General features: G+C 45.2%; 2 protein-coding genes across 2 annotated transcripts in view; one reads left to right on the top strand and one right to left on the bottom strand.

Moving 5' to 3' along the window:
* Positions 1 to 172: 172 nt before the first annotated feature.
* LOC144104829 (venom metalloproteinase BumaMPs1-like) lies at positions 173 to 19885 on the bottom strand. The gene is made up of 14 exons (XM_077638040.1): positions 19824 to 19885; positions 19133 to 19305; positions 16688 to 16780; positions 16430 to 16553; positions 14453 to 14515; positions 12655 to 12788; positions 11810 to 11881; positions 10041 to 10162; positions 7464 to 7516; positions 4690 to 4798; positions 2380 to 2547; positions 1714 to 1855; positions 1032 to 1145; positions 173 to 224 (listed from the first exon to the last, which is right to left on the bottom strand). Exons 1-14 carry the CDS (start codon positions 19870 to 19872, stop codon positions 180 to 182), a joined length of 1461 nt encoding a protein of 486 aa, XP_077494166.1. The 5' UTR covers positions 19873 to 19885; the 3' UTR covers positions 173 to 179.
* Positions 299 to 25768, top strand: part of LOC144104830 (uncharacterized) — a 135552-nt gene continuing 110082 nt past the window's right edge. The window contains exon 1 of the mRNA XM_077638042.1: positions 299 to 374. Within this exon, the coding sequence (XP_077494168.1) occupies positions 372 to 374 (3 nt within the window). The 5' untranslated portion in view covers positions 299 to 371. The remainder of the gene's footprint in view (positions 375 to 25768) is intronic.

Genomic DNA, 25768 nt, shown 5'->3' with positions numbered 1-25768 from the left:
TTAAATTTTTTACTGACGAATATAAACTTAACTGTTCCAAAATCCGTCAAAGCAGCAATAAAGACATTCTTGTGCAGATTTTATTGGTCAGGGTGGCGTGTGGTTTACTGGCCACAGTGCGGGTTATTAAGAGCCGAGGAATGGACTTATTTGACGGTGCCTGTGCTTGTTAATGGTGTTCACTCTGGCAAAGTGTGGTGAGCGCAAATTCCCTTGCGGCAAGTCTGAAACACAGCGAAATGATCATTGAATTGGCGCCGGTTGAAGCAGAGTAGAGCACAATGAAATACTTTTTTTTAGGGCAGGCAGTCGGAGACAATATGCCGGTACTGGGAGATGCGTGACCGAATTTTGCATGGCTGCGAGAAACTATGGTAAGTTAGTCAATGCACCTTCTGATGCCTCTATAAAGTTTTAAGGCGGAACTTGTCACTATGACTGTGAGTCCGTGTCAGTGGCACGCATTTCAGAGATGAAGCATTGCAATGAGCCCGCGAAAGGCGTTATTCGAAAACATGACCGAAACAAAATACGGACTATTTGATCTTCATGCAAGCGTGCGCACATTCAGAATCAAATAACCTGCAAGAATTTTATAATGCTGGCCCCAGCAGCCTTTTATTAAGCCTATTTCAATCTAGAATGCTAACAGCATGGCTAGACAATTGTTTAAGGGTGAGGTAAACCATTTCTGCGCACAAAGTGTAGGCTTATTCTGATATTTTTGTTGCCAAATCAACAGATTAGGGCGGATTGTTAGAACCGATTCAAAACGGGCTAAAATCGCGATGCACCAGGAAAAAGAGACACAAGGGAAAGCCGGGTTTTTTTTTTTGTGGTCTCCTAAGCATGGTCGGGCGTCTCATTTACTTTTACGAAGCAGGCCTCAGCCCACTACGGTAGCAGATAGAGGATTCTCGAAAGCCTAATGTCAATTTTCAAATCCAGTAGCAGCTGCATGGACACGCTGATTTATTGATGGGAATTATTCCAAGGGCCATGAAAAGCAGTGCCTTGCTCATAGCACGTACCTTGCCATCCCCGCAGGCCATACCTTCCAGGAGACGATCTTCCTCACATTTTCCGGGACCGTAGTAAGTCCGGAGGCAACAGTGCATCTTGCACTCTTTCAGGGACTTCGGGTCCTGAACGAATTGCATTAGAGATTTATTTTTTTTGAAGTTTGAAGCATTCCTTGGTGACTGCATTCATGAAAGGGGAGGTTAAACCGCTCTAGCAATCAAAGAACTCAAGCAGATGTGGCATGCACCAGAATAAAACAACCACAGTCCTTTGCCAAAAACAAGTACTCTGTATTTTGCAAAGCCATGACAGTTCATGCTAAGCGTCGCGGAACAAAGCCGAGCGTTGCACACCTGCATGGTGCAGCCTTCAAACTGGATAATTGAGATTTAAAAAAAAAGCTTTACGTGCTTAGTGGCAGAGGGAGGCGTTCGTTCGGCTTACTGCCTTGCCGTTCCGTTCTGTCTGGTAGCGCTAAGCCTACTTATGAAAGTTATTAACAAACCTGCTCAGATACGCGCAATCATCAGATGCTAATACCGCGAATGACTGAGCACAATGCTCGCCGCTCCTCCTGAACACTAGTACGGACGTTTCTCGCGCATCACCTGTGGCGTTGAATCGGGCGAGACTTGACTATCAGACCAAATACAGTGCTCTCAAATCTACCAAGATGAGGGCTGGACGCACCTCAACCGGCATTCCAGTGCCCTGGGCCTTGAACAAGATTTTGCAGTACTCCTCCTTGGTTATCATTTGGCCGGGAAGTTTTTTGTGCCGCGCCATGTAATCCTTTTCAGATATCTCATCCAGGCATTCCTGTCCCACATACCTAAAAGGCGAAAATATATCAGCATTTTTCATTTCACAAGGCTCCCTTGCCCTAGCCATGAGACCCCCTGCGCTGGCTTTCCTGGACGGAGTTCTGCACTGGGCTCCGAGCGCCGGCCTGTCGGCGAGGAGGGACCCGCACGCCGGACGCTGGCGTGGGTCACAATTCACCGTTATTTTAAGCGTTTCGGGATGGAAATAGAGAAACATCGCAAAGAAAAAGGAAGTTGCCTGATAGGCAGCATTTGTACCAGTCGGCTGCAGTTGCGAACCGAAAAGACAGCGCCCGAGGCCTGATCATTGAGATGAAAAGGCGGGAAATACACGCGATAGATATTAAAAACACCTCACTACTTTGTTCACCGTATTCACACTTCTTACCGCGTCTTGCTCTTTACCGTCTTTCACACTGTCTTGCAAATAAAATGAATGTAACTAATCTTTTGTTATTTTCCTGAACCTTCCAGCCCACTCGTTATTACTCCGGCGGGAAAACCAACCGTGGACCCGAGTAACAATGATCACCTGAGCACCGCCCGTATCTGGCTTTCGCTGCAGGGCGAGAGTTGGTACTTCTTGCGTCCTCCATCTGCGTAGCTCATGAGGTAGCCGTCTTTCCAGCTGCAGGCTGTCGCTCCGGGGTAGTTGGGGATATGAGTCGCTGCGTTGCGGCCATCGTGATCAGCACCTAAGCTGAAAAGGTACCATCAACGTTGATTGCAAAGTCGGAATGCATGGATTAAAGGGGCCGTGATGTGGGCTCTAATAAAGTTGCGGCTTGCCTGGGATATTGAAGCACGCCGCTTCACGGATAGTGTCCAGCAAGGATTTTTTAAATGCGCTTTGTAGAAGCTGAGTTATCTGTAGTTAAAATTTGAATTTCAGCGTGTTCGCGCCTTTCCCTCTCCTCTCGTCATTTTTTGCACGCTGGAAGGTAGGCGCTCCTCCGCCGACCCCCTCTGGGAGTGGAGCTTCCCGACCCGCCGGAGCTAAGCGCCTTATTGGCCGCGGCCACGGTAGCTGCCTCACGTCTGAAAGAATCTAACCAATGGCCACCTCTCACCTTGTCTACGCAGATGCGGGGGACGGAGGAGGGTGCGAGCGTGAAAAAGTCGCCGGGAAGGGCTCGCCAACTTTGACGCGCGATTGTGGGTTGTCTGTTGCGTGTAGAAGAGTATGATTTGGCTCCGGTTTTCATGGCAACACAGTGCAGTGAATAAGTGAGTTAATGGGCTCTCCTCGAAAGGCGTTTCAGAACCCCTTCAATGACTAATCGGGTAGCCGAGGCTGCGCGCCAAGCCTCTCACGATCCTTGCTGTTCTGATCAATAGCACGTTTTGTCTTGATTTTATTTGATTTGGTTCCTCGGTGTTCGAGGGGAGGATGGGAATAAAGGCTTTCAGAAGGCCTGCCAAATGCCCCAGCCTCCTGATACAGTCCAGCAGCAGTGCTCCGTCTGCCGTGTGTTTTAGAGATACTGAGCAAAAAACCATCGCAGACAATACGCAGGTAACAATACACAGATAATGATAGTCTAAGAAACTATAGACATGACATATGTACACAGTGCTAGAAATTATTCGTAATGTAGACATGCATTGTTATGGCACAATATTACAATGGTTCAGCTGTAACTAAAAAGAGAAAATTAAAACATATGCGTATAGAACGTATTGCGAGAAAGCAAGAAAAGAGCAAATTGATGCACATAGATATAGCACGCATCACACCCGTAACGCAAATAGAAGGAAACGTTATATACTCAAGTTTTATAAACCATAATACACGCAGCACAAGTTCACACTGAAACATTAATGCCAAGACACAGCACGCGAATTCAAGTCATTCAGTGGTTATGAATAGATTCTCACTGAAGAGCAATTTTTCTCGTTGTTTTATATACAAGCTGGCCACAGTTGAAGTTTACCAGGCATCCTATTTTGTTTGTTATTTAGTCAGGTTGGAATTAAGAAGTTTGTTTCCATAGTTGCTCTTACATCAGGGGCATGCGCTATATTGTGTCTGAAACCGTAACTAGAGGTTTTTATATTGCTGATATCTGGGAAAAAGCTTTTTCTACGCAAAAACTTAAGTGTTTTCATAGCGTATATTTCGTCCGCACGAAGTACAGCATAGTGCCGGAATTTTGGAACAGTCTGAGGTCTGCAACAGGCCCGTGTTTGAGTCTGAGAATACGGGCAGAATCCGTTTTGTAAAATTTTTAATTTAATATGATACGCTTTATGAGTGGTTCCCAATATCATTGTGCCATAAAAAAATTTAGAACAACCAAGGACACTGTAGAATTGTTTTTAGCCAAGTGGAATTAAACCTACTAGTTTATAAAGTATACCAGTGTTTTTTGAGATCTCTGGACACATATGGTGTACTACGTGTCTATGGTGAATACAGGCTGCAATACAGGCTCGGATAGTGAATATCTCAGTCTGGTAACACAAAGTTTTCGCGCTTTTTTTGCTCCTTTCTCGTGGGACGCCACGCCCATTATCCGGTGCTTGCTCGCAAGCCACTCTCCAATCCGAACGGCCGTGCGGCAAGTAGCATTCGCTGCTGGTTGGGCCGCTCGCGCGCAAGCGCACTAGTTACACACCCGGGACTCGTGAGCGCGTTCGGTGACGACGTCACTGCCAGCGCGACAATTGTTTGGAAAGCAGCATATCATTCATGATATAGCGCTAGCCACGTCAGGTTTCAAATACTCTGGTATTGCTGATGCGTGCCGCGGCATAAACGGCGCTGTCTCAGCTGGCTAAAAGTGAGGTGGCGAAAGCGTGTTCGCACCTCATCTTCGAAGAAGGCAACTCGGACACTCACACGTGAGCTATCTCGTGGGCGGCTGGGTAGATTCCTTCGTAGCTACCCGCGCGGTCTTCACCGATGGCGACATTTCTGCGATTGCACAGGTGCGCCACGAATGCGTAACCTACGTAGAATAAGAGCGCATGAAAAATGAACTTGCAAAAGCTGCGTCATTCTCATTCGGCGCGTAGCGTAGGCAGATATAATGTACGCAAATAACAAATTTACTGAATCAAGATCCAGCCATCTTTGAATTTTTATCAACCTAACATTGCCTAAGATAAAGAAAACACTAAGACATATGTACCTAATCGATCAAAAAGTGAAACAATTTCTTTTGTGTGAGGAATGATATTCCGACGTGTCACACTTGTGTACGTCGATAAACTGTTCGGGAGTGTGTAAGCATTTTTTTCCTTTCAGATTTGCTCTTTTTATTTTCTGTCATATGCAGAGGCATGCACACCGTTCTCACGGTTTTGCATTTGTTTTGTTTTGTGTCCTTGCATACATATTGGCTGTTGTACGATGCACTGTACTGCAAATGTGTTCGGATATGCGAATAGTGGTTTCCACTGCTGCCAAGGGTTTGATGGCCTCGGCAGCCGAAAATGCCTTTAGCCTTCTCGCCCAGGACAAATTTTGTATATTTTTTGTCCCAAATAAACTCTTCTGCTATTACTACTACTACATCAGCAAGAACCGCACACAGCAAGGCGTCTTTGCTCTAATGCTGCACACTAGAATTGCTGTATAGGTTCTCAGAGTTGCGCGTATGTTCGCATATTGCTCTCCCAAGCAATGTGACCTTCAAAAAAATGTCTCTTCTCTTCGAAATGTAGGGGGCCAACAAATAGACGCATCTCCTTTTGCGTGGATTGACCAACAACTCAGAGTCCGAATGGTAGCGGCACGCAAGGGGAAAAATTTCACAATATGTTCCCTTACAGTTTTTTTATACAGTCTATGACTGTCCATAGACTTCTGTCTATAGAGTCTATAGACTCCGTATAGACAAATTCTAGAGAATTGTCTATAGGCAATGCAAATGCTACAGACAGTCTATAGATAATTATATATTTATGGCCATACACTTTTAGTAGACTTTAGTCTACAGACAGTCTATAGACTGAATAGAAAAAGAAATATCTATAGGAATGCAATAGAGTCTGCGAGAAGTCTATGAACTGTCTATAGACCATTTTTATAAAGGTTTACAAATAGAAAATTCGCATTGCCTACAAAATTCTTACGCCTGTCAGTGTTTAATTATAAATGCAAGACTTTTTCCTAGCGCGTTGGTGAAAAGAACGAACTCGGATGTGAGCTCAGCAGCTACACTTACAACTTACCGGGATAGTTCACATGTGCACACAGCACTCCTGTGTTGGGTTTATTCAATCATTGCTGCTTTCATGCCTGCCTGGCTTTCTTGCCTGTTTGTCTTTATCGTTGATTTCTGTTTATTTGTGTTTTCTCTTTCCCATGATTAGGTGCTAATAAATATGCGGCCCAACAAAAACATTCTGAGGGCACTTAAGTCTGCTTACGTGCAGCAATGTGAAAACATGGAACTTACTAGAACGCAGGCTTTTTTTGCCACGGCGCCTGTACGCATTGCATTTTTCTGTTGTTCTTATTTTGTATTTTTATGTAATTGATGTTTATTTTTAATTGTTGGGTTTTAGTTCTTAAAATTTTTGTTTTTTTGAAGTTTTCACTTATTTTATTATGTTTCAATTGTTCTATTTGCGTTTATTTTTATTTTTGCCTTTTTACTAATTAGCAGTTAATTACCAATGAAATGACTAATCAGTAATTACTGGATGATTAAATGACTAACTTCAAATTAAGGAGTGGTTACTAATCACTCATTACGTAGTATTGCTAAGGGTATATGGGTCAGCTATTATGCCACTGGTGACGTCATAATGTGACAGATTTCACGGACGGATGGACAGCGATGAGCCATTAAAGGCTTTCGCCTTAAGATAAACTCAGTTGAAAGTCCGAGCTTGGTGTGTCGTGGCGCATTCTTTGTGTTGTTTGTTCCGAAGTGAGCGCTTCCCTACGTCATTAGGCACAGCCCGGCGGCTCGACGCCATACGTGGTGGCCCGACAAATCCGGTAAGGTAAATCGAGTTGTACGAGCAAAATGAGGTTCCATGACACACGTTGAGAAATTTGTAGCTTTAACTGCGAGTATTGCAGGTATGCGAGAGCGCCTTTTACTGCTGACGTGTACTCGTGGACTGAAAATGTGTAGCGGCGCTGGCATCGTCAGCGGCGCTGAAGAAGAAGATCTGCCTCGCGCATCAGAGCACGCTCTCTCAGCCAGCCCGACCAGCCAGCCACGTCAACAACCAGCCACGTCAACAACGACCCGGACGTGATCCAGAATGTGGAGGGTGAACCACATTTATTGGCCGTCCCGGTAGCCGAGGCTGGTAAGCCGGCGGTGCGGGTTGTTGACGTGGCTGGCTGGTCGGGCTGGCTGAGAGAGCGTGCTCTGATGCGGGAGGCAGATCTCCTTCTTCAGCGCCGCTGGCGATGCCAGCGCCGCTACAAATGCAACATTTTAAGGCTGCGGAATCGTTTGATTCAAAATTTATGCAGTTGTGCAAACGTTTTTTGTTAGAAAAGGAACTGGCGCTGGGCCCTCACTATGTGCTTACAATTTTGACAGCCACCGTAATTGCCGGAGACGATACTGTAGCCTTATTACAGTCTCCGCAGAGTAAAGACAAGTTTTGTTTCTTGCCCTTTTTCTGGAAAGATAAGACGCTTACCAGCGAGGCCACTGGCTATAGTTCCATCGTGCTGCATTTCTGCCATGTCTTGACTGAAATTATCAAAAATAAAGTCTTACCACGTGTTCTAAAGCACTTTGATACGCACGGAGTCGCACATACGCAACTTGAGCCAAAGGGGAAAGGCGACTAGCGATATGTTCATGCTCATAAACTTTAACACAGGCTGCACGAGGCGCAGCTTCTGTGACATTCTCATGCCTAAGCAGCCTCACCTGGTTCGATTCCAAAGCTACAAACTATGTAGACGAAGTAACACAAGCACAATCCTGGGAGAACAACTGTCGCTATAGTGTTGCCCTTCTCTTATTCTCCTGATCTTCAACCCTCTAATCTGTACACTAATATAATCTAATCTCATAATCTGTAAAATGTAACAATCGCTGCTCGGGAAGTCTGACACTTATTGGAGATTAGATATACCGGGGCTTCTCAACTTGTTATTTTTTTTCAATCATTTCCCTTGCATATGGATTTCCCGAACGTTGAGTTCCTAGTCTGCAATTCAGTATTTCAAACTGGCTACTGTCTTATGTCAACGTCTACGCAATCGTAAACTGGCGCTGAAGAAGTACTGCAATGATCCTGAAGGGCTCCTCCAAGGCGCAGTAGATTTTCATTGAGGAAGTGACTGCGCATTGCCGTCCACCAGATCGCTTCCGGAATGCCCACGCAGAGAAGGTAATTTCATTCCCAGAAAATAGGCATCTGGAGAAAAATTCATCCTGGTACGGGCTTCAGCTCCAGGACCACCCCCTCTTCCAAATGTCCCTCTACTAGTTGTGCTAACCAGGACGGATAGCTTAGAATGGCAGGCAACAGGCGAGTTCGTGTGATCCTGTTCTAATTGTTATTTAATTTGATGTGTTAAGATGGTGTGGCTGCCCGACCAATACAATATGGCAAGCGGTAAATAGCATGCGAAATGCTGGGTTTCTTGTTAATTATTGCCTTTATACTTTATTTCTTACTGTGGACTAGAAATTTCCTTGCTCATCATCTCTGTTAACATGATTTCTAAAATATGATGCGAATAAAGACTGAAAGGAATTCATATTCGTCAAGTGCCAATGCTGTAGAGTCTGGCGGAAGAGTTCTCTAACGTTTGTACTATTGAGCTTGTTTTTGTATCCGTGTCAGTTTCCTCAACCGAGAACTCAAAAAAAAAGTGTGTAGTTAAACGGCTACGCTCACGACCGTCTTGACGAAAAAGTTCTCCCAAAGCGTCGTGATTTAAACGAAAAAAACATCGCCATAGGCCATATGTCAATTCTTCTGCGATAGGATCGTGTTCTTTAAGAAATCCTGCTGGATAGAAACAAAGGGGACTGGATCTTGGTGCTTCGTCTGTTGCCTACTGTTCGCTGTCGCCAAAAAGGAGGCAATGGCATTTTTACTTCCTTCTAGCCTAATGAGGGGAACAAAGTAGTTTAAACCTCATGAGGCGCTAGAGAGACCCAAATGTGTCAAATCTGGAGGTCTTCTAAAAAAAGGAAAGAACGCGCCAATGACAGCCGTACTGAATTCTGCATTTCTGAAGTGTTTCAGGAACTTTATTAAAAGCACGATAAAAATCCTTGAAAACGACCAAAGATCGAGAAATTTTTGAAAGTTCTGAAAAAGTAGCGGGTGTCTTTAGACGAAAGCACCTTTTAAAATAGATTGTTTTGCCTGCTGAAATGATTCAGCGCAATATTTATTGATTTAATTGTTTAGGCAATTAGAAAAAGTTAAGGAGCATTTCATATTCTCGACAGTCAAACATACAGGTTTATTACATACAGGTAAGGTGTACTAGTTCTCTTTAGACATATCTCACTTCGCAAAACACATCCGCGTATTAACAGGACACAGCTATATTACCTAAACAATAGTGTGAAAATATTTTACTGCATAGACAATAATTTTGTTGTATCGCAGAATCCACGATTGAAAGCTGAAAATTTGAGACACGCATCTTTTTCAGCGTAAATGCTGAGGACGAGAACAACCGCACTTGTCCGACGAACACCACAAACGAAAAACTTTTAAATGTACGCTAAGCAACTTCGAGACTTTGCATATTGTAGCTATTTTCGTCTGCATTTGCATTTTTCAATAAAGGCCGAGTTTGGGCGAGTTGGTTTACCATGATGAACGTAAAAGCGCAAAAAACAAGGACGAGAATAAGACACACAACACGAGCGCTCGTGTTGTGCGTCTTATTATCGTTCTTGTTTTTTGCGCTTTTACGTTCAGTTTGCATTTTTCGGGCAACTAAATTTTTAGAAAGATGAAACAACTCTCCTAGACCTCAACAAGGCCTACCTTTTGAGCGTCAACCTGTGCCAAGAATGCACTCTTAGCGAATACATTGTTCGAACAGTAGAGTAGCAAGAAAATCAAAAATTTCTAACAGGCAACATTATTGTCTGCATAAAAATTTCGGGCATTTCCGAGCATAGCTGGAATCTTATTTTAAAGTGATCGCTCAAGTTCCTTATGCTGAAATAAAATAAATCAGTAACTATTTTTGCGAAGGCCCAAGAAAAGAAAGACGCAAAGTGTAAAACTTACTTTGTGATCATGTAAACGACATCGGGGCTTCCTGAAATGTTTCTATGGACGTAATCTGAGAACTCGTTGATGGTTTTGTCAGCCATCAAATAACCTTCTTCTTTCACTTCAGAGAGCCCGTCCTAGAAGAAGCAAGTCTTACAACAAATTCACGAGGACACCGATCTCGACTGTATGTTGGCATGCGATAGCATTAGCAGTTGCTGATACCGTTACCGAAAATGACGTCACTTCCCTCCAGCCAATCGGATTGATCGCGTCTGGTGACATTTAACTGTTCTCCAGCCAATTGGAATGCTCCGGTCTGGTGGTGTCACTTCCTTTCAACCAATGGGCGAGTTTTATGAACAGCGACGAATTTTGACCCCCTGAGGCTTTGAAATCGCATTGATAAAAACAAGCAGGAAGAGCTGAATGCTTTTCTTCGCGGCGAAGATGTTTGTCCTTTCTTCGACACGTTTCGAGAGAAGGTCATTGAGAGAGGACATCATGTTGTGCACTTGGCCAGGTACTGAGAAATTTATTGAACCGGTTTAGGTGTTCGCACACATTTTACGCAGCGAGAGTCTCGACGCTATCGGTGGTGACAGACTGCTTCGCTGATGTGCATGTGCGCACTACAACTTCACGGTCACGTACGACCTGCACATTCCACCTCCTTACTTTTTTCGTTCCATTTTGCCCTAAGCCAGAGGCCTGTAGCTGCATCTGAATTCCTCACTTTTCAAGTGATTAACGCCGCCGCGGTGTCTCAGTGGTTACGGCGCTCGGCTGCTGGCCCGAAAGACGCGGGTTCGATCCCTGCCGCGTCGGTCGAATTTCGATGGAGGCGAAATTTTAGAGGCCCGTGTGCTGTGCGATGTCAGTGCACGTTGAAGAACCCCAGGTGGTCGAAATTTCCAGAGCCCTTCACTACGGCATACCTCATAGCCCGAGTCGCTTTGGGACGTGAAACCATTATAAACCCCCTCATGTTTATTGCTTTATAAAATTCTTCGCATCTATTCATTACAGACGGAGCTGAACTGAAGATAATTTATTTGGAATTTGTTTCAGATTTCCACCATGACGATACACATATGGTTGTGCAATTGGGTAAAATACTGAAGTTACCAATATCAATTATAATGAGATGGTAGCGGAAGAAAAAAAAGACGGTTAAATTTCGCAAAAAGAAACTGACAGGTATGAACACAAGACTTGCAAATTCAAATTTTATAGCATACAATATGATGTTTGAGCAAGGCATTGCAAAAGAAAAAAGACAGTAAATTAAAAGAGTTTATATGTTCGTACGCGGATTATAAAGACACAGCTTTCAAGGTAGCTTAGAAAAAAGGCCGAGCAGCTCAGGGCCACTAAGAAGATTTGTACAACAAATTTACCCGTACCGGAATGTAATAACTTTCCTTCGGACCGATGCTTTATACGGACCGATGCTTTAAATTGCAGAGTGTGATTTGAATGTAAGATACGCACAACGCAGAACATTACCACTGCTATGCTAAAGAACAGATTGCCAATGTGACCAAGCTGTGAACACTTAGACACGATGAGTGAACCTACGAGAGGCGCGAGGAGTCATTGGCGTTATAATTATTGTTATTACAAAGAACGTTTTGATGCCACACAACGTACAGGTGCGATTGTTCCCCTTGTGTAACGGTCACAATTTTGTTCTAAGTCGCTTTCATTATTTTTCCACAAGCGCCGGGCACAGTTAAGTGACACTGAGTTTTGCTTTTATGCTATGAAATCTGTATACTCACTGAATTTCGGGTGATTCCGACAATTTTCATCTTGATCCTTGGGTGCTCCATTCCTTCATACCATATGTTTACCTAGAAAAATCCCCGGATATTAGGTAAAAAAATACGAGGAATTAAATCCCTGCTTCTGCTGCTCTGTGCAAGGCATGTACCATCTTTGCAAAAAGTAGCCAAGAGATGTGGTTTGTCTCTGAGCCGTTTATCCGGGCACTTATGGCACCACTTAAGCTCTAAATCTGTGTAAGGCAAGGAGGACGCTTGACCGCATTGTAAGTTGTGGTAGTTGTTGTAAGGGCTCTACTATACAGCCTTGTTTCGTTAATTCTAGCAGAGATGGTGCGTCTCACATGCTCGGTCATATACATATTCTAACCTTGCGGCAAATAAGGTTGGGAGCGAAAAACAGGTTCCACTGATAGCCACTGTGCATTGCAAGTGAGATGGTGGCGTGTTCCTCAGCGAGTCAGGCAATGGCAAGCGATATATTAAAATTCAAGGCTATAGATCGTGCAATGGCCGGTTTGAGCCGGATAATCAATCGTCTTTGCACTTTATCATTGTCCGCTGTCGCGTCTTCACAACAGTGCTGAGCCTGACATCGCAGCAAACACATCGAAGCTTACGCTCATATTTGCCCAAACAACGAACGCTTCCAATTTCTGAGATTTTTCAACGCGGCCCTAAGAACGTTTTTCTAGGCGTAGTTTTATTACGTACGCGGAAAAAGCAGACTTGCAATTTTGCCGTGGCGTTTGCCCGATTTTCACAATGATGGGTTCGTGAAGGCCGCAAGAGAACCGCTTCTGCACATTTACCTGGCAAGGAAATAAAAGAACCATGCTTACTGCGTTCATCAGGACAGCAAGGTACGCGATCAGCTCTTCGTTGGTCGCGAACTGCTTCTCGTGACTGCTGCAGGACACCACGTGCAGTTCGCTGACGTATTCCTCTGGGAGCTCTTTTGTCACTGGTGGCTCGGCTGTATCGCAAGAACCCATTTCTTTTAGAGTCACGCCCTGTGCTGGTGCTTCAACCGCAAATAGCGCACTTCGCACGCTTTTAGATAAAGTGACACGAAGAAAGGAAAAACATGGCACATGCAGGCACAGCATCAACGGGCACAAAAATCCTTCGCGCTCTGGACTCCACTTCTGGCAGTGCCCTGTCGGACAGAGCACAGTGCACCCTACGTTTCCAACACTGATGCAGCACTCGAGACAATCGTCGAGTACTTGATTTTATGCACTGGAGTAGAGTCTATTAGACGCAACAGTTCATTTATAACATGCACCACTCCGCGGTTGCTCAAATCCCATGGCGTTTTATGAGTGAAGGAGCGAGATGGTATGCCGATCGCGGCCGCTGATTAGGCGAGAAACGCGCAAGACACTCGCGTGCTGTGAGATACGAGTGCACGTGAACGATACCCCAGGTGGTCAGATTTGATAAAAAAATTCGGACCCCTCCACTGCAGTGTCCTTTGCGGTTAATGGGAAGCATTCCCACAGAATTAACTACGCACACATAAACAAGGACGTAAAGTGTGCACAGTAAGCGCACACTCGGCTATTGTGCGCCGCACTTGTTAAACTTTCTCGTTGTTTTGTGTGTGTTTGTGTGCGTGTGTGGGCGCTTGTGTGTGAACGACCGACTCGCCCAAAAACGTGCTCCTTCAAGAATATGTAGCACATTCTGTTATTCCTAGCACCAGATGGTCTCTCCGTCGCGGGGACGGTAAAACGAAAAGGAGGGGAATCGTGCGTACATTGAATCTGCCGAAAGACACACTGAAGCCTTTGGGACACCCAGTATGACAGGAGCCGTAGTGTAGGGGGCTGAAAAGTCCTCTCACATTTATTGCGGTCACATACATCGAGGAGGAATCCTCGTATTGCGTCATGAAATGGTTTACTATGGAAAAATGTTTACTACAATCCACAGGTGCGGGCTAGCGTGAGATGATTTGGCTGTAATGTAATTTGTTTCCTATATGAAGTTTTTATCAGGCCCATGCTTCTATATTTTTTTTCGTGTGAAACGCAAACCTCTGGTGTTAGAAATCGAGTTTTGATCTTGGTCTGCGCCTAGCGTCTGTTCTGTTCTTTTTTTCTTTGCTTTACTGGCACCATTCAGCCAGGTTTCGAAGCGCCTTCCGAAGTGAGAGATTAGTCTAGAAAGCTTGCGTGACGTCGTTTCGCGTTCTTTTTGCGTTCATTCTTGACACGCTTGCCTGGAGTTGTCCTTAACCCCCCTCCCCACGTTGCGAACAGGCTGCCCGCTTGGCCACCCCCATTCTATATTTTAGTCTATCTCAATCTTATCAATTAGCCCCTTAAATGCTTTCTCATATCATCTTCAGCGCAATGCCGCGCGCGGCCATAGCATATATATTCATTTACTCCATCAGTTATTTCACTACTTTGCACATGAACACAATATCTTAGATTTCTGCGCAATTTTGATAATTAAACAATAATTACGACGAAAGAGTTCGACGGTTGAAGGAATCAAACTAAATGAATATTATGTGAAACTGTTTGGACAGAAATACGTTCATGCAGAATTCTGCAACAAAACTTCAAGGAAAAGTTGTTAGCCGTTTTAAACCAAACAAATCAGATATATAATCACGCTTGTACTTACTTGAGAACTGCCATGGCATAGATAACCAGGGAAAATTGAAGGGAACATCGAAAAATTGGTAGCCTAAACAAGAAAAAATACGATCGTCGGTAATTGTTTATTGCCTAATAGATTTTAGGAAACTAAGAAATGGTGCGGAATCTAGATATGAAGATGGGATAAGCACACACGCGGACATGCAGCCGAATCTTTGGAAACTACTAACTCAAGGTTCTGATACAAGAGACCTTATTAATGTAAAAAATGTCCAAAAAAAACAAAAAAAAAAACAAAGGGGGACCAGTGATAAGAAGTCAATCTTTTAAAATTTTCAGCTTTCACTATTTCGCCTTTCTCTCTGTTTACAGCGTGTTTTCCATGGCTATCGTAGGTTTTAAAGAAGACCGAAAAAAAAACTCATGCCACTTTTTCTTTCAGCAAAAATTGATTCTCCTACTTTTTCTGTCTACGATGATGTTTTTCATGCCTCAGAACGCTCGTTTACTGCCGAGAAAATCGAATTAAAAACATTTAACGCCACATGATTTAAACTTGTTACACCAAAAGATAAAAGGATTGTGTTTTAAACGTTTTGAAGTAAATGGCGGCGTTTCCTAGCCACAGCGGTGGGCGCAAGAAATCTCCCTAGACACACCGCAATTTCCTTGCGAAACCAGCCGCCGCTTGCGGCATCTCATTATGCTTTTTGGGACCATTTCTGCCCGATAAGCTCCGCGTTTTCAGTGAAACTAGCATCTTTTTCATTACACCAGAGTCATCTAGAAATACAGACCGTATTCATATTGTCCTCTGTATGTCTTTAACAAAAATTTAGTTTATGTATTGTCCTTGTTTTGTGTTGCTCTGAAAACTCCTCTTCTTTTTGAAGCTACAGACTGCCTCATGCGGGTGCGGACGCTATAATATCATACCTTGTTAATATGGGCACTTTGGTTCCCGAGCAAGAGTTTCCATAAAGCAAGTCGTGCGTAATAACAAATAAAGAAAAAAATATGAAAAATAGCTTTATGATTATGAACTGCTTCTGTGCCTTGCAGCGAGCAGTGAAATGAAAACTGGCAATCTTGCAACTTTGAGGTGCAATTTCGTGGTCGCCGTTATCATTAAAGGTGCGTTTGAAGCAGTTCATGAGATGTGTGATGGCGCCTTTTGGCGTGATGAAGTACATTCTACTACGACTGTTGACATCCTGACATCTCTGTAATCAATTAGGTGACAGCTGCTGTATTTGGCTTTCAACGCAATGCGCAAAGAACGTTTTTCGGAGCCATTGATGCAATGTGGGAAATGGCAAGGCGCGTTGACCTGGGCATCATCCCTCTATAAAGCATGGGACAACACACACAAAGGCCATTACTACGGCATTTTCACTTCCGCACGGCCTTTCGCTGGTGTTCTAGACTCAAAATACAAGAGGCGGAACATCTGGCTGAGGCAATCGGGATTTTGCTGCCATCGCTGTCCATATTAACGAGACCAAAAAAAAAAAAAAACGTGCGTCCCAATTGGCTCCGTACATTTTCGCCCTGTCCATTGTCCTGGCAGCGAGTTTCCTTATTAACCAGGCGCAAGTACATTGAAAAAGTTTGTTCGCCGGGAAAATTCCCCATAATTTCAGTCTGCCATATTAACGATGGTCGTTTTAACGAGGCACGACTGTACACAGTTCTGGCATTAAGTTTGATGTTCGTTTACTGGCTAGCGAGTCATGTATGAAATGGTGGATAAAAGAAAAAAAGCGATTTCAAATTCAAGCACCGGTCATGAATCTTTTCATTATTTTAGCACTTCTTCTTTTGAATCAGTGCGCTTGACCATGAACGAATCCACCTGAATAAAATGTCGCTGAATGCGCGAGGTTCAAGTGTATTGCTCGCAGTGGAATAAACGGCGCGTGGCATTGAAAGAGCGAACATTTAATCATCGTTGAAGCCTACAATCATTATGCGTTCGTTTGTACCCATTACTTTTACTAACCGCTTTCACGCAGGTACTTCTTAGGTTCTTCAATTTCGTAAAGTTTGTGAGGCATGGGAGCTCCGACTGTGCGTTCTTCAGTCAGCAGCGGCTTGATTCTCAAGTTTGGGCTGAGGATTCCTTCCTGAAAATGAAAAAAAGAACGGTATTAAGAGTTCATATTTTTGTTGCATAGACGAGGCAGCCGCGATCGCTATTTTTATTTTGCACCCCGTTTTGAGTGCGGTGTGACTTTCAACCGATCTTAACTACACTTACCACTTTCAACGCATGGTCGTCCTGGGAGAGCATCACCGACGATTGGTACCCGCTATCGTAGTACAGGTTCTCTTCCAAACGTGTACCATTCCACTGCAAAACGTGGTAGTACGAGAAACGCAGTTGATGACAGTAGTTTTTATGCGAGAAATTATTTATAGCAAATATATAAACAGATTATCATTCCGTAACGAGCGTTCCTCGAAGGGCGACCATAACCCTCGGGCGTGGAGTGCAGCGCTGCAGGAGAACAATACTGACACCGACACACTTGCACGTGCAGGATACCACAGTGCGGAAGGAAAACGAAAGCTTGGAAAAGCGTGCGAGTGAGAGAAATAAAGCCGCAAACTCTCCACGTAATCACTAGGATGCTCCAAGCTACAGGGTGAGCGAACAAACGTGGGTTAATGGCATTCTAGTCGAAATCAAGAGGAAGAAATGGGCTTGGGCAGGGCATGTAATGCCAAGGCAGGATAACCGCTGGCCGTTAAGGGTAACGGAGTGGATTCCAAGAGAAGGCAAGCGGAGCAGGGGGCGGCAGAAGGTTAGGTGGGCGGATGAGAATAAGAAGTTTGTAGGGATAGGGTGGGCACAGCTGGCAAAGGACAGGGTCAATTGGAGAGACATGGGAGAGGTCTTGGCCCTGCAGTGGGTGTAGTCAGGATGATGATGATGATGATGATGATGATGATGATGATGATAAAGCTTCCGCTGTGCAAGCCGTTTTCAAGTGCTGTTCTTCAGTGAGAGTTTGGGCACTATGCGTGGCCAGAAGACGATGTTATAACCATTTTAGGCTCCAGTCCTAAACATAAAATTCGGGCAACGTGCTGAGGCGCGTCTAGCATCGCCAGTTGCACGAGCTGCAATTGCGCACTCGCACACTCGAGCTATGCTGGACAAGGCGCAGCAAGGAGAAAGATCTTTAGGGAGAACGCGATAACTCTCGCCTTCCGCCTTCTCTCAGCTCGGTGGTTCATAGAGTGAATGTAAGCGGTGTTGCTGTTGTGCCTAGAACTCCCGGATCCGAAATTACAAAATTATAGATCAGAGAACTCTCATTATTTACTTGTCAGGAATTATTTAAATGATTTATTTTAATGAGCACTGTATTGAATTGTAATTATTTCATTAATTTAGTAATTTTCATTTACTCATCGTGTTATGTGTATTAGCAGGCTTTACTGCAGGGCGGGTTGCAGAGCGATCAACAAAACTTGGAAAACAAATTTCAGACGCTCAAAGCGCTGTAGGAACATCAACAGATGGAAACTGAAAGTGATAGGAGGCTGACATCAATGAATTACATGCTCAACGGGGGGAAAGTGTGCGAAGATGTGTGGGTTGTGCAGAGGTTGGTCACGGTGAACTGTGGTATACGCGTGAGCGGAGCATCGGGGGGGGGGGGGGGGGGTAGGAGCTGTCGACGCTCGACAAAGGCCCCTCCATCTGGGCATGGGACTCGAGGACGCTAACGCTCTTGCAGCAGTTCAGTTCAGACTTAGGAAAAAGAGAGGCGGACAGTGAGGGCAAAGAGACTCGGTAGACCCTCAACGTTGCATGGAGACTGTACCCTGCAATGTGCATATGAGGCCGTGTTTCGTAACTTAAATTTTTGCAAGCCGTTCTTTTGTTTCTTTGTCATTGACAAGCTTCGCCGTCTACACCGGAAGCGGTGGCTAACGTAGTTCGGTTGTGCAGTCATGGTGTCTTATGACGAAGTAGCAATAGTACAGAGAACAACGACTTAGCGAGGAAAAAAGTTTTGCAAGCTGCGGCCCCTAGTTCAATTTATTTAGCATTAACTTAATATGCGGTTATTATGAAGACAGGAGCGAGTTTGCGCTTTCTGCATGTTTATTTTATGTTATTTTGCCTCGCCGTATTCGATGAATGGTGCGTTTCGGTATGTCAATTTTCTTTGCTGAGGTAGAGACGCGTGGCTCGCCACATAAGCCGAAATAAAAAGATCAGTTGAACATTTCGTGCAGACCACTGGCGACACCCCACCGCTCCGCTCCATTTCCTTCAAAGAGCAATAATGCATCACAGCATGATGACTTGAGTGACGGCTTCTGGGTATTTCTTTCTCACCGTTAATTAACCGGTTCTTCGTTTCTCACTTGAAACGAAAATACGCAAGCAGCACTGATCAGGACACCGTAGCTTAGAACTTAATGGCAAGACATAAGTAGGGCAAGTTGCCGGGCTAGTTAGGTGTACTTCTTCACAATTAGAAAAGTTGCGCGAACAAAGAACACACACGCAAAAGACCGTGTGCAGGCTGAACGCAACGCTGACACTTTTTGCCAGTGCTGCAGAGTAGCAGTGCCGCAACTTTACCATGTCTTAAGAATGGCCGGACACAACACGCAAGACTCGAGCAGACGTTACGCCTACAGCAGCCGCTAATAGCTGCAGCGAGGCTAAAGATTAGCTCACCAAGGTATGCTCGGACTTGCCATCAGCGTTTGTGGTGAAGAAGAGATCAGACGCCAGCACCGAACTCTTCCGTAGGCGCAGTGTCATGTCATCATTGACGCGCAGGAGGAGTTCGCCATTTGCGCTTCTTTCTTGGAGCAGGCGTGGATAAACTAGTTCTTCTTTTAACGTTACTTGGAGCAGGAAGGGAAAATGAAGAGTTAATTGGTCACCGCTAAGAATGATACTGCGCACAAGAAAAGCACATGGCAACACAGTTAACGGAAGGAGTCTAGTTCATGGGACTATAAGCGGGCTATCGGAAGTTCGCAGTGGTTCAACAAGGTTTGATCAGCAGCTAACCGCGAAAGCTGGCGGCAGAAAAAAATTAATTATGTAGTTGATGTTATGTGTTCCAGATGCACAGAGGGACACGATGATACGCCCACTGGCAGCATTCTGAATCGTCCGCATTCAAATACTACGGAATGTTCGTCGTAGTCGCCTCAGAAAAATTAAATATTATCTCAGTATATATAGTGACCAATAGCAAATGGGTGGAGCAGATTTAATAATCTATTCTGCATGCTGACGTTGACAGCTATGCTGCAAATCTTAGTCAACTCAAGAACGAATGTGGTGAATCTAAATTTTTAAGTAACGACCGGAAAATACCCGTAATCATGCGAATTTCGTAGCTGTGATCTCTTACCTGCTGAAGTGATGTTGACTAGGCTCAAAGCGACCGCTAGAAGGAGCATACTGCTTAGTTCCCTCCCCTGGCACAGAACAGTAGTGTCGTGTTGGCCTATATATGTCTTTGTCAATGACATTATCAGCTTGGACAGCTCTTGACGCCAGTTGTTAAGGTGAGCTGGAAACAAAGCTATGCACTACACCATGAAATTTACTTGCGTGAGAATTCTTTTGTTTACTGTCGTGCACGCTAAGTGCTTGAGACCGAAAAATCTAGCGCGTTTTAGGTCAGCCAACTCGTGTGACGTCTTTTTTGCCTTCGCAAGAACTTTCGGCAAAACAGCTGCTTCATCAGCGCACGTCGTCGTGACTGCCATTTCTTTTGCCCTTTATTTGTTAGTGCTCACAAAGAAGCCATCTGAGAAAAAGAAAAAAATAGTGAAGCCACAATCTCATTAACCTAAGCTTTTCTTTTCTAGGGGTAAGTATGGTAATACGTGCTAAAAAATTTATTTTGGGCAGTGACTTTGCCATTTTTAATTCTCACATGGAGGTCTTGGTACCTGTAATTAGGTTTACGGTAGAGGAGGTAAACGTTGCGTCAAAACGCTTGAAACTGTTTCTATCGATCTAAACTATGCACAACTTAACGTTGGCACGATGTAATAAAAATGATATGAAAAGTTTGATGTAATGAATATGGTATGAAGAGAAATAGCGGCTTATATCTGAACTTAGAACATGCTTGTGCCAAGACAACAAGGAACGGGGAAGCTTAAGAGTGCTAGTTAACGGTACAACTAGAGGACTCGCGTTCGTCTGCACAAAGCGTTCACCCTTGGCGGGGCTTAAATAGGGCTCCGCTCCGAGGTGGGAACCTGGTTGAGGAGAAGGAAAGTGCAAGGTGGTAACTATGTGATAAAGAAAAACGCCAGCTCAGCATAAAGGAACCAGGAAATAGGGAGGATGTACAGATAGCAAACGTGGGCTTGAAAGGCTGTGTCCATACACGGGCAGCTGCGATGGTTGGCAAGGTACGACTGTGTCGGTTGACGTGGAAAAACTTACGAGAAAGCAGTTGAAAAGCACAGCAGAACGAAATACGGGGAAGCAAAAACAATTGGGCGGGGGGGGGGGGGTGGTGCAGAGAAAGAGCAAAAGAAAAGGGGAACTGGCAATTGCAATTGCTTTTTGAGGAAAAGAAATGGCGCAGTAGTTGTCTCACATATCTCGGTGGACTTCCGAACCGCACCATAAGGGGAGGGAGGAAGGTGGGAGTGAAAGAAGAGAGAAAGAGATGACGTAGTGAAGGGCCGGGAGTGCGGAAGGCAAGGGCTCCTGAGAAATTGCAGCAGAAGGTGCAGAACATAGGTTAAGATTATGTAAGAATAAACGATTAAAAAAATTTTGAAGACACTTAGGCTCCACCTTCGGCGTATGACGCGGTAGCATATTGGGTTAATTCCCATATGTGCAGAAGGTCATTCGTTACATTCATAGCTCCCTGGGAGTCCTCATACCCCTCCCGGCACAATGGTCCAGCGGTTAAGCGATGCGCCACTGCCCTGCGCTGGCAGATGTTCCCAGAGGTGGGCCTTGTGTGGCCCAGGTTGCTCTTCCCGAGCGACCAGTGGTTATTTTAACTGTCACCTGCCACGGTGGGCAGTTTGCTCACAATCCGGTGGGCAGGTTGTGATGACCCTGCAAGGTCCCGTGATCTAGGTTGCCCACCTGCCTCTTAGGTTGCTCCGAGGATTTTGAAAGCAGCAATAAAAAAATGCATGTTCCAATTTACCCAAGGTTAAGGAATCATTATAGAGCACTCATCCTAAGAAAGCGGTAATTATAGACACCAAACGTGCTACATGATCATGATCCGGAGCTCTTGAAGTGGCAGCAAATAGAGAGATGTAGTGATATGCAAAATTGGTAACCATGGCATCTGTACTTTTCGCCAGCCCACCCCGCCCTAGAGCTTAGACACTCGCTCAGAGAGCGAAAGAGGCAGCTCATCATGCAAGGGCTATTTATTTGGCTCCTGATTGGAAAAAAGAAACAGGCGTTGCGCCGCATGAAAATGCGCAGTGTAAGAAGATCCGCGGTGACGTAAATCCAACCAAGAGGTGAATGTGAGGCTCCTCTAATATACGTGAAGGTGGATTATAATCCGGCATCAAATTATCCTGCGGTTAGAATAACAAGGCGGTTATCAGAGTTTTGGGTAGGCCCTGGACAATTGTGTAGGTCACAAATACAGTTAAAGTCACCAATGAATACCACATGCTGATCAAAGTCTAGAAGAGCTTCAAATCATGAAAAAAAAAATTACGGATGATATAGCGTGGCTAGGCAAAGGCGAATGAGGTGCGCAGGCATTTCGGTTTTCACTTCTGTTTTATGTTACAGTTTCACTGGAAGGAACACTTCAGCTCTGCCTTAAGGGTTTGACGCGAGACCTATAATCAATTAAAGCCCATATAAGAGGAATTCGTCATTCTCTGCTTTACGTTCATATATCCCTGAGAGTCCCCATACTACTCCTAGAACAGTAGTGCAGCGGTTAAGCGATGCGCCACTGCCCTGTGTTGGCAGGTCTGCTACCAGTGGGGTTTGTGGGACTGGGGTTGCTCTTCCCGAGCAAACACCGGCGACCAATCAGGCATTGAACAGTGGCCTGCACCGAAGCCAGTTTGCACAGAATCCTGTGGGCAGGTTGTGACGATGCCGCAAAGTAACGTGACCTAAGTGGCCTATCTGCATCCTAGAAGGGCCACATATATTTGGCAAGTGAGTCACCTACGGCAGGTTGCCTGCAACCCGGTGGGCACACAGAGGGACCTCACAAAGGCAGAGCGGCTGAGTGGAAGCTCTAGTGCTAATGCACTGGAATCTGCTCTCTACACCTGCCTATTCGAAGCATACACGCTGATTAACCTCCACGATTCGCCATGCAGCCGAAAGTCATAATATATCAGCGCCCTTTTTTGTCCACTTGGTACATTTAGTCAGAAACAAAGAAACTATTTTTAAAGAAAAGAAAGCAACCCGCCGATAGGTTCACCGAGTGGGACATACACATGCATTGTAATTTGTTAAGGATGGGCACACAGCCACCTCCGTGTTCAGCTCACTTTCATAGCCTCTTGAACAGCAACTATGTCTACCCGACCGCCCGAAAACACCAGCGCAACTTCACGTGTTTCTGCCAAGAGCGGAGCCCACATGTGTTGAGTGTTGCGACGATCTACTGCTTGGCTGTTGCCATGGTGACAATCTTGCGCTTAGTCAAGTATCCGCGACGTCTGGCGTCAGTTCGGAAGGTGAGGCATCCTCAGAGGCGGCCCTAATTCTCCTCCACCTGGTGCGCCGAGGAGACGGCCTCCTCTTTGACTTTCGACTCCGGGTCCTGTGCTTGGCAGGGGCGTCGTCGTCTTGAGGTCATGTGGAGCTCGGTGGTGCACTAAGCTTCGAGGCCATACTTGGTCGTGACACACCCGCGGTGCAGTTTCCGTCAGGGAGCGAACTTATGGCACATCTAACAGTTCAGTGGCATCAGGAATTACGAAAGTGCAGGCACTCGATGCCGCAGCCACACCAGCACCCGTTTCTTCATCCGGCTCAAGTACCGCGCAGACCCTTGCGCCAAGAGTGTTATAATTGACGCTGTGCATTACTGGCACGTGTTTCACCAGACATTGACTGTAGACATCTGCAGAGGTGATCCCTTCGTGAAGGCTGTGTAGGCTCCACCTGTACAGTAGGAATGGCGCCAGACACTGGGCCAGTAGTAAATTATTCATTGGGGGCAATAGCTGACACGCCATCAGCCGCATCCAAAATATGTGTTGCTTAAGAGTTGACATCTGGGCCAGTTGGTTCATAGTTAGGCAAAAAAAACAGTCGAAAAAGACGAGGGCCCGGAAAGAGGATGTGCTGGTTGCTCTTCCAGTCGTATTTGTGTGCATTCCTTCTTGTTCCTTGTCTTTTTTTGTTGTTTTTTCGCCTAATTGTGTTTCCTTCATCAAATGCTCCTGGGAACTCTCGTTCATTGCTTGGTTGCCACTGTGGAGTTTATCAGCAGACAACACTGCGTGCTCTTGTGTAGTACGGCTGAAGCACCGACAGTCATCCAACCGATGGGTACGACAATGACGGCGTATATGCCAACCTTACGTATGTGCCCAACACAAAGGCGGCTTTCCTGCAACTAGAACCAGGCACTGCACACCGCACACTGTGAAAAGATGGGACACGTCGTTGACTGTGACTCCATCAGGAAGAGTCAATGCAGCGTCTCGATTCAAAGTACTCATCGCCTCCGTTTCGGAAATTCTCCACAGCATGTTTTCGCAAGCTTGAAAGATGTCGCCTAGTTAACCTCCCTGCATTTCCGTTCACCTTTCTCTCTCTCGCTTTCTTGAAGATCTGTTAGCCAAAGAAGCTTGAGCTTGACAGTCTTCTGCGCTGGGTCAGTGACAAGGCAACAACAGTTTTAGATTGCAGCTTTTAGGCGCCCATTCGTGGATTCCGCGTCGTAGGCATCGGCGCTGCCGGCGTAGTTAGCGTAGTTAGCGTAACGCGCCACCTGACAACGTGGCAGATAGTATAAAAGCGAAATGCCACTTGCCACGGCGAGACCACAGAATGGACAATCGGAAGATGGCAGCCACGGGAAGATCTCTGAGGCTGGTTAGCAGCGTAACACGACGCCTGACAGCCATATGGCAGGTAGAAGTAGCATATCGCAAAACTAAAATACGCGAAGAGCTGCGCTAAAATTTCCCATTAATGACCATCGTAATCGCCTCTAAAGTTTTTCAGTTGTAAATCTCCAGGGCTCAGGAGCTCAGGTTTGATTAACGCTGTCTTGCGTGCTATCATCCACACGTGCGACATCTGGAACTGTCGAATGGAAACGATTTCACTTAGATCGATAACACCAGGTAAGGCATGACTGAAGTCCTGGAGACGACATGGATGGCCAGAAAGGTCCGCATGCAGGAAGACGTAGTTGAAAAACAGCTTTACAGCAGGTTGACGGGGATGAGCAGTGCGGGATTACTGGCGGAAAACCTCGCAACAGTACCTCGATATTGGACCGACTTATCCACTTCAGCGGAGAACGTCAAAAACGCGACCGTTCGGAACGCCGTCTTCGTATTTATCCACCAGGGAAGCATGGAATTATCCGCTACACGTTTAAATACATTTCACCTTCCTGCTGCCAGATGAGCGGTGAGAGCGATGCTGAAATAATTTTCTAGGCAGTGCACTGAAACGAATAATAATATTAATAATTGGTTTTTTGGGGAAAGGAAATGGCGCAGTATCTGTCTCATATATCGTTGGACACCTGAACCGCGCCGTAAGGGAAGGGATAAGAGAGGGAGTGAAAGAAGAAAGGAAGAATTAGGTGCCGTAGTGGAGGGCTCCGGAATAATTTCGACCACCTGGGGATCTTTAACGTGCACTGACATCGCACAGCACACGGGCGCCTTAGCGTTTTTCCTCCATAAAAACGTAACGCAACTGTATGTTTGCAGACAGGGATGTGGCCGCGGCCGTACCATACAATTGTTTTGATTCCATTCTTCCATATCCGTCACCAATGACAAGATAAATAGAGATGAAAGAGAGCCCTTCGTAAGAACAGGCTGGCCCACATTTGTAGAGGGTAGACCTGAATTATGGCTAACAAACCTCCAATATAACACTATGCGTTCCTCCTATTCAATGTTAAGAAAATATTTTCATGTGATCGCCTGTATTTCTGCGCTATCCTTGTTAGATTTCGAATTGATCCTATTTGTTTAGTTGTATTTTCGTACTTGTTTTTTACGGATTGTATGAAAGCCGTGAACGCTAATAGCAAATAAATATGTACACATACGTAGTTTCTGACATGAAGTTCCCAACACAATTCACGTTTTGGAATCCTTTATAGACTTCTTGTTTCCAAGC

This window comes from Amblyomma americanum, chromosome 9 (assembly GCF_052857255.1).
Source record: "Amblyomma americanum isolate KBUSLIRL-KWMA chromosome 9, ASM5285725v1, whole genome shotgun sequence".
NCBI lineage: Eukaryota > Metazoa > Arthropoda > Arachnida > Ixodida > Ixodidae > Amblyomma > Amblyomma americanum.
The sequence above is the reverse complement of the archived record's forward strand: the minus strand, read 5'-3'. Positions and strand labels throughout refer to the sequence as shown.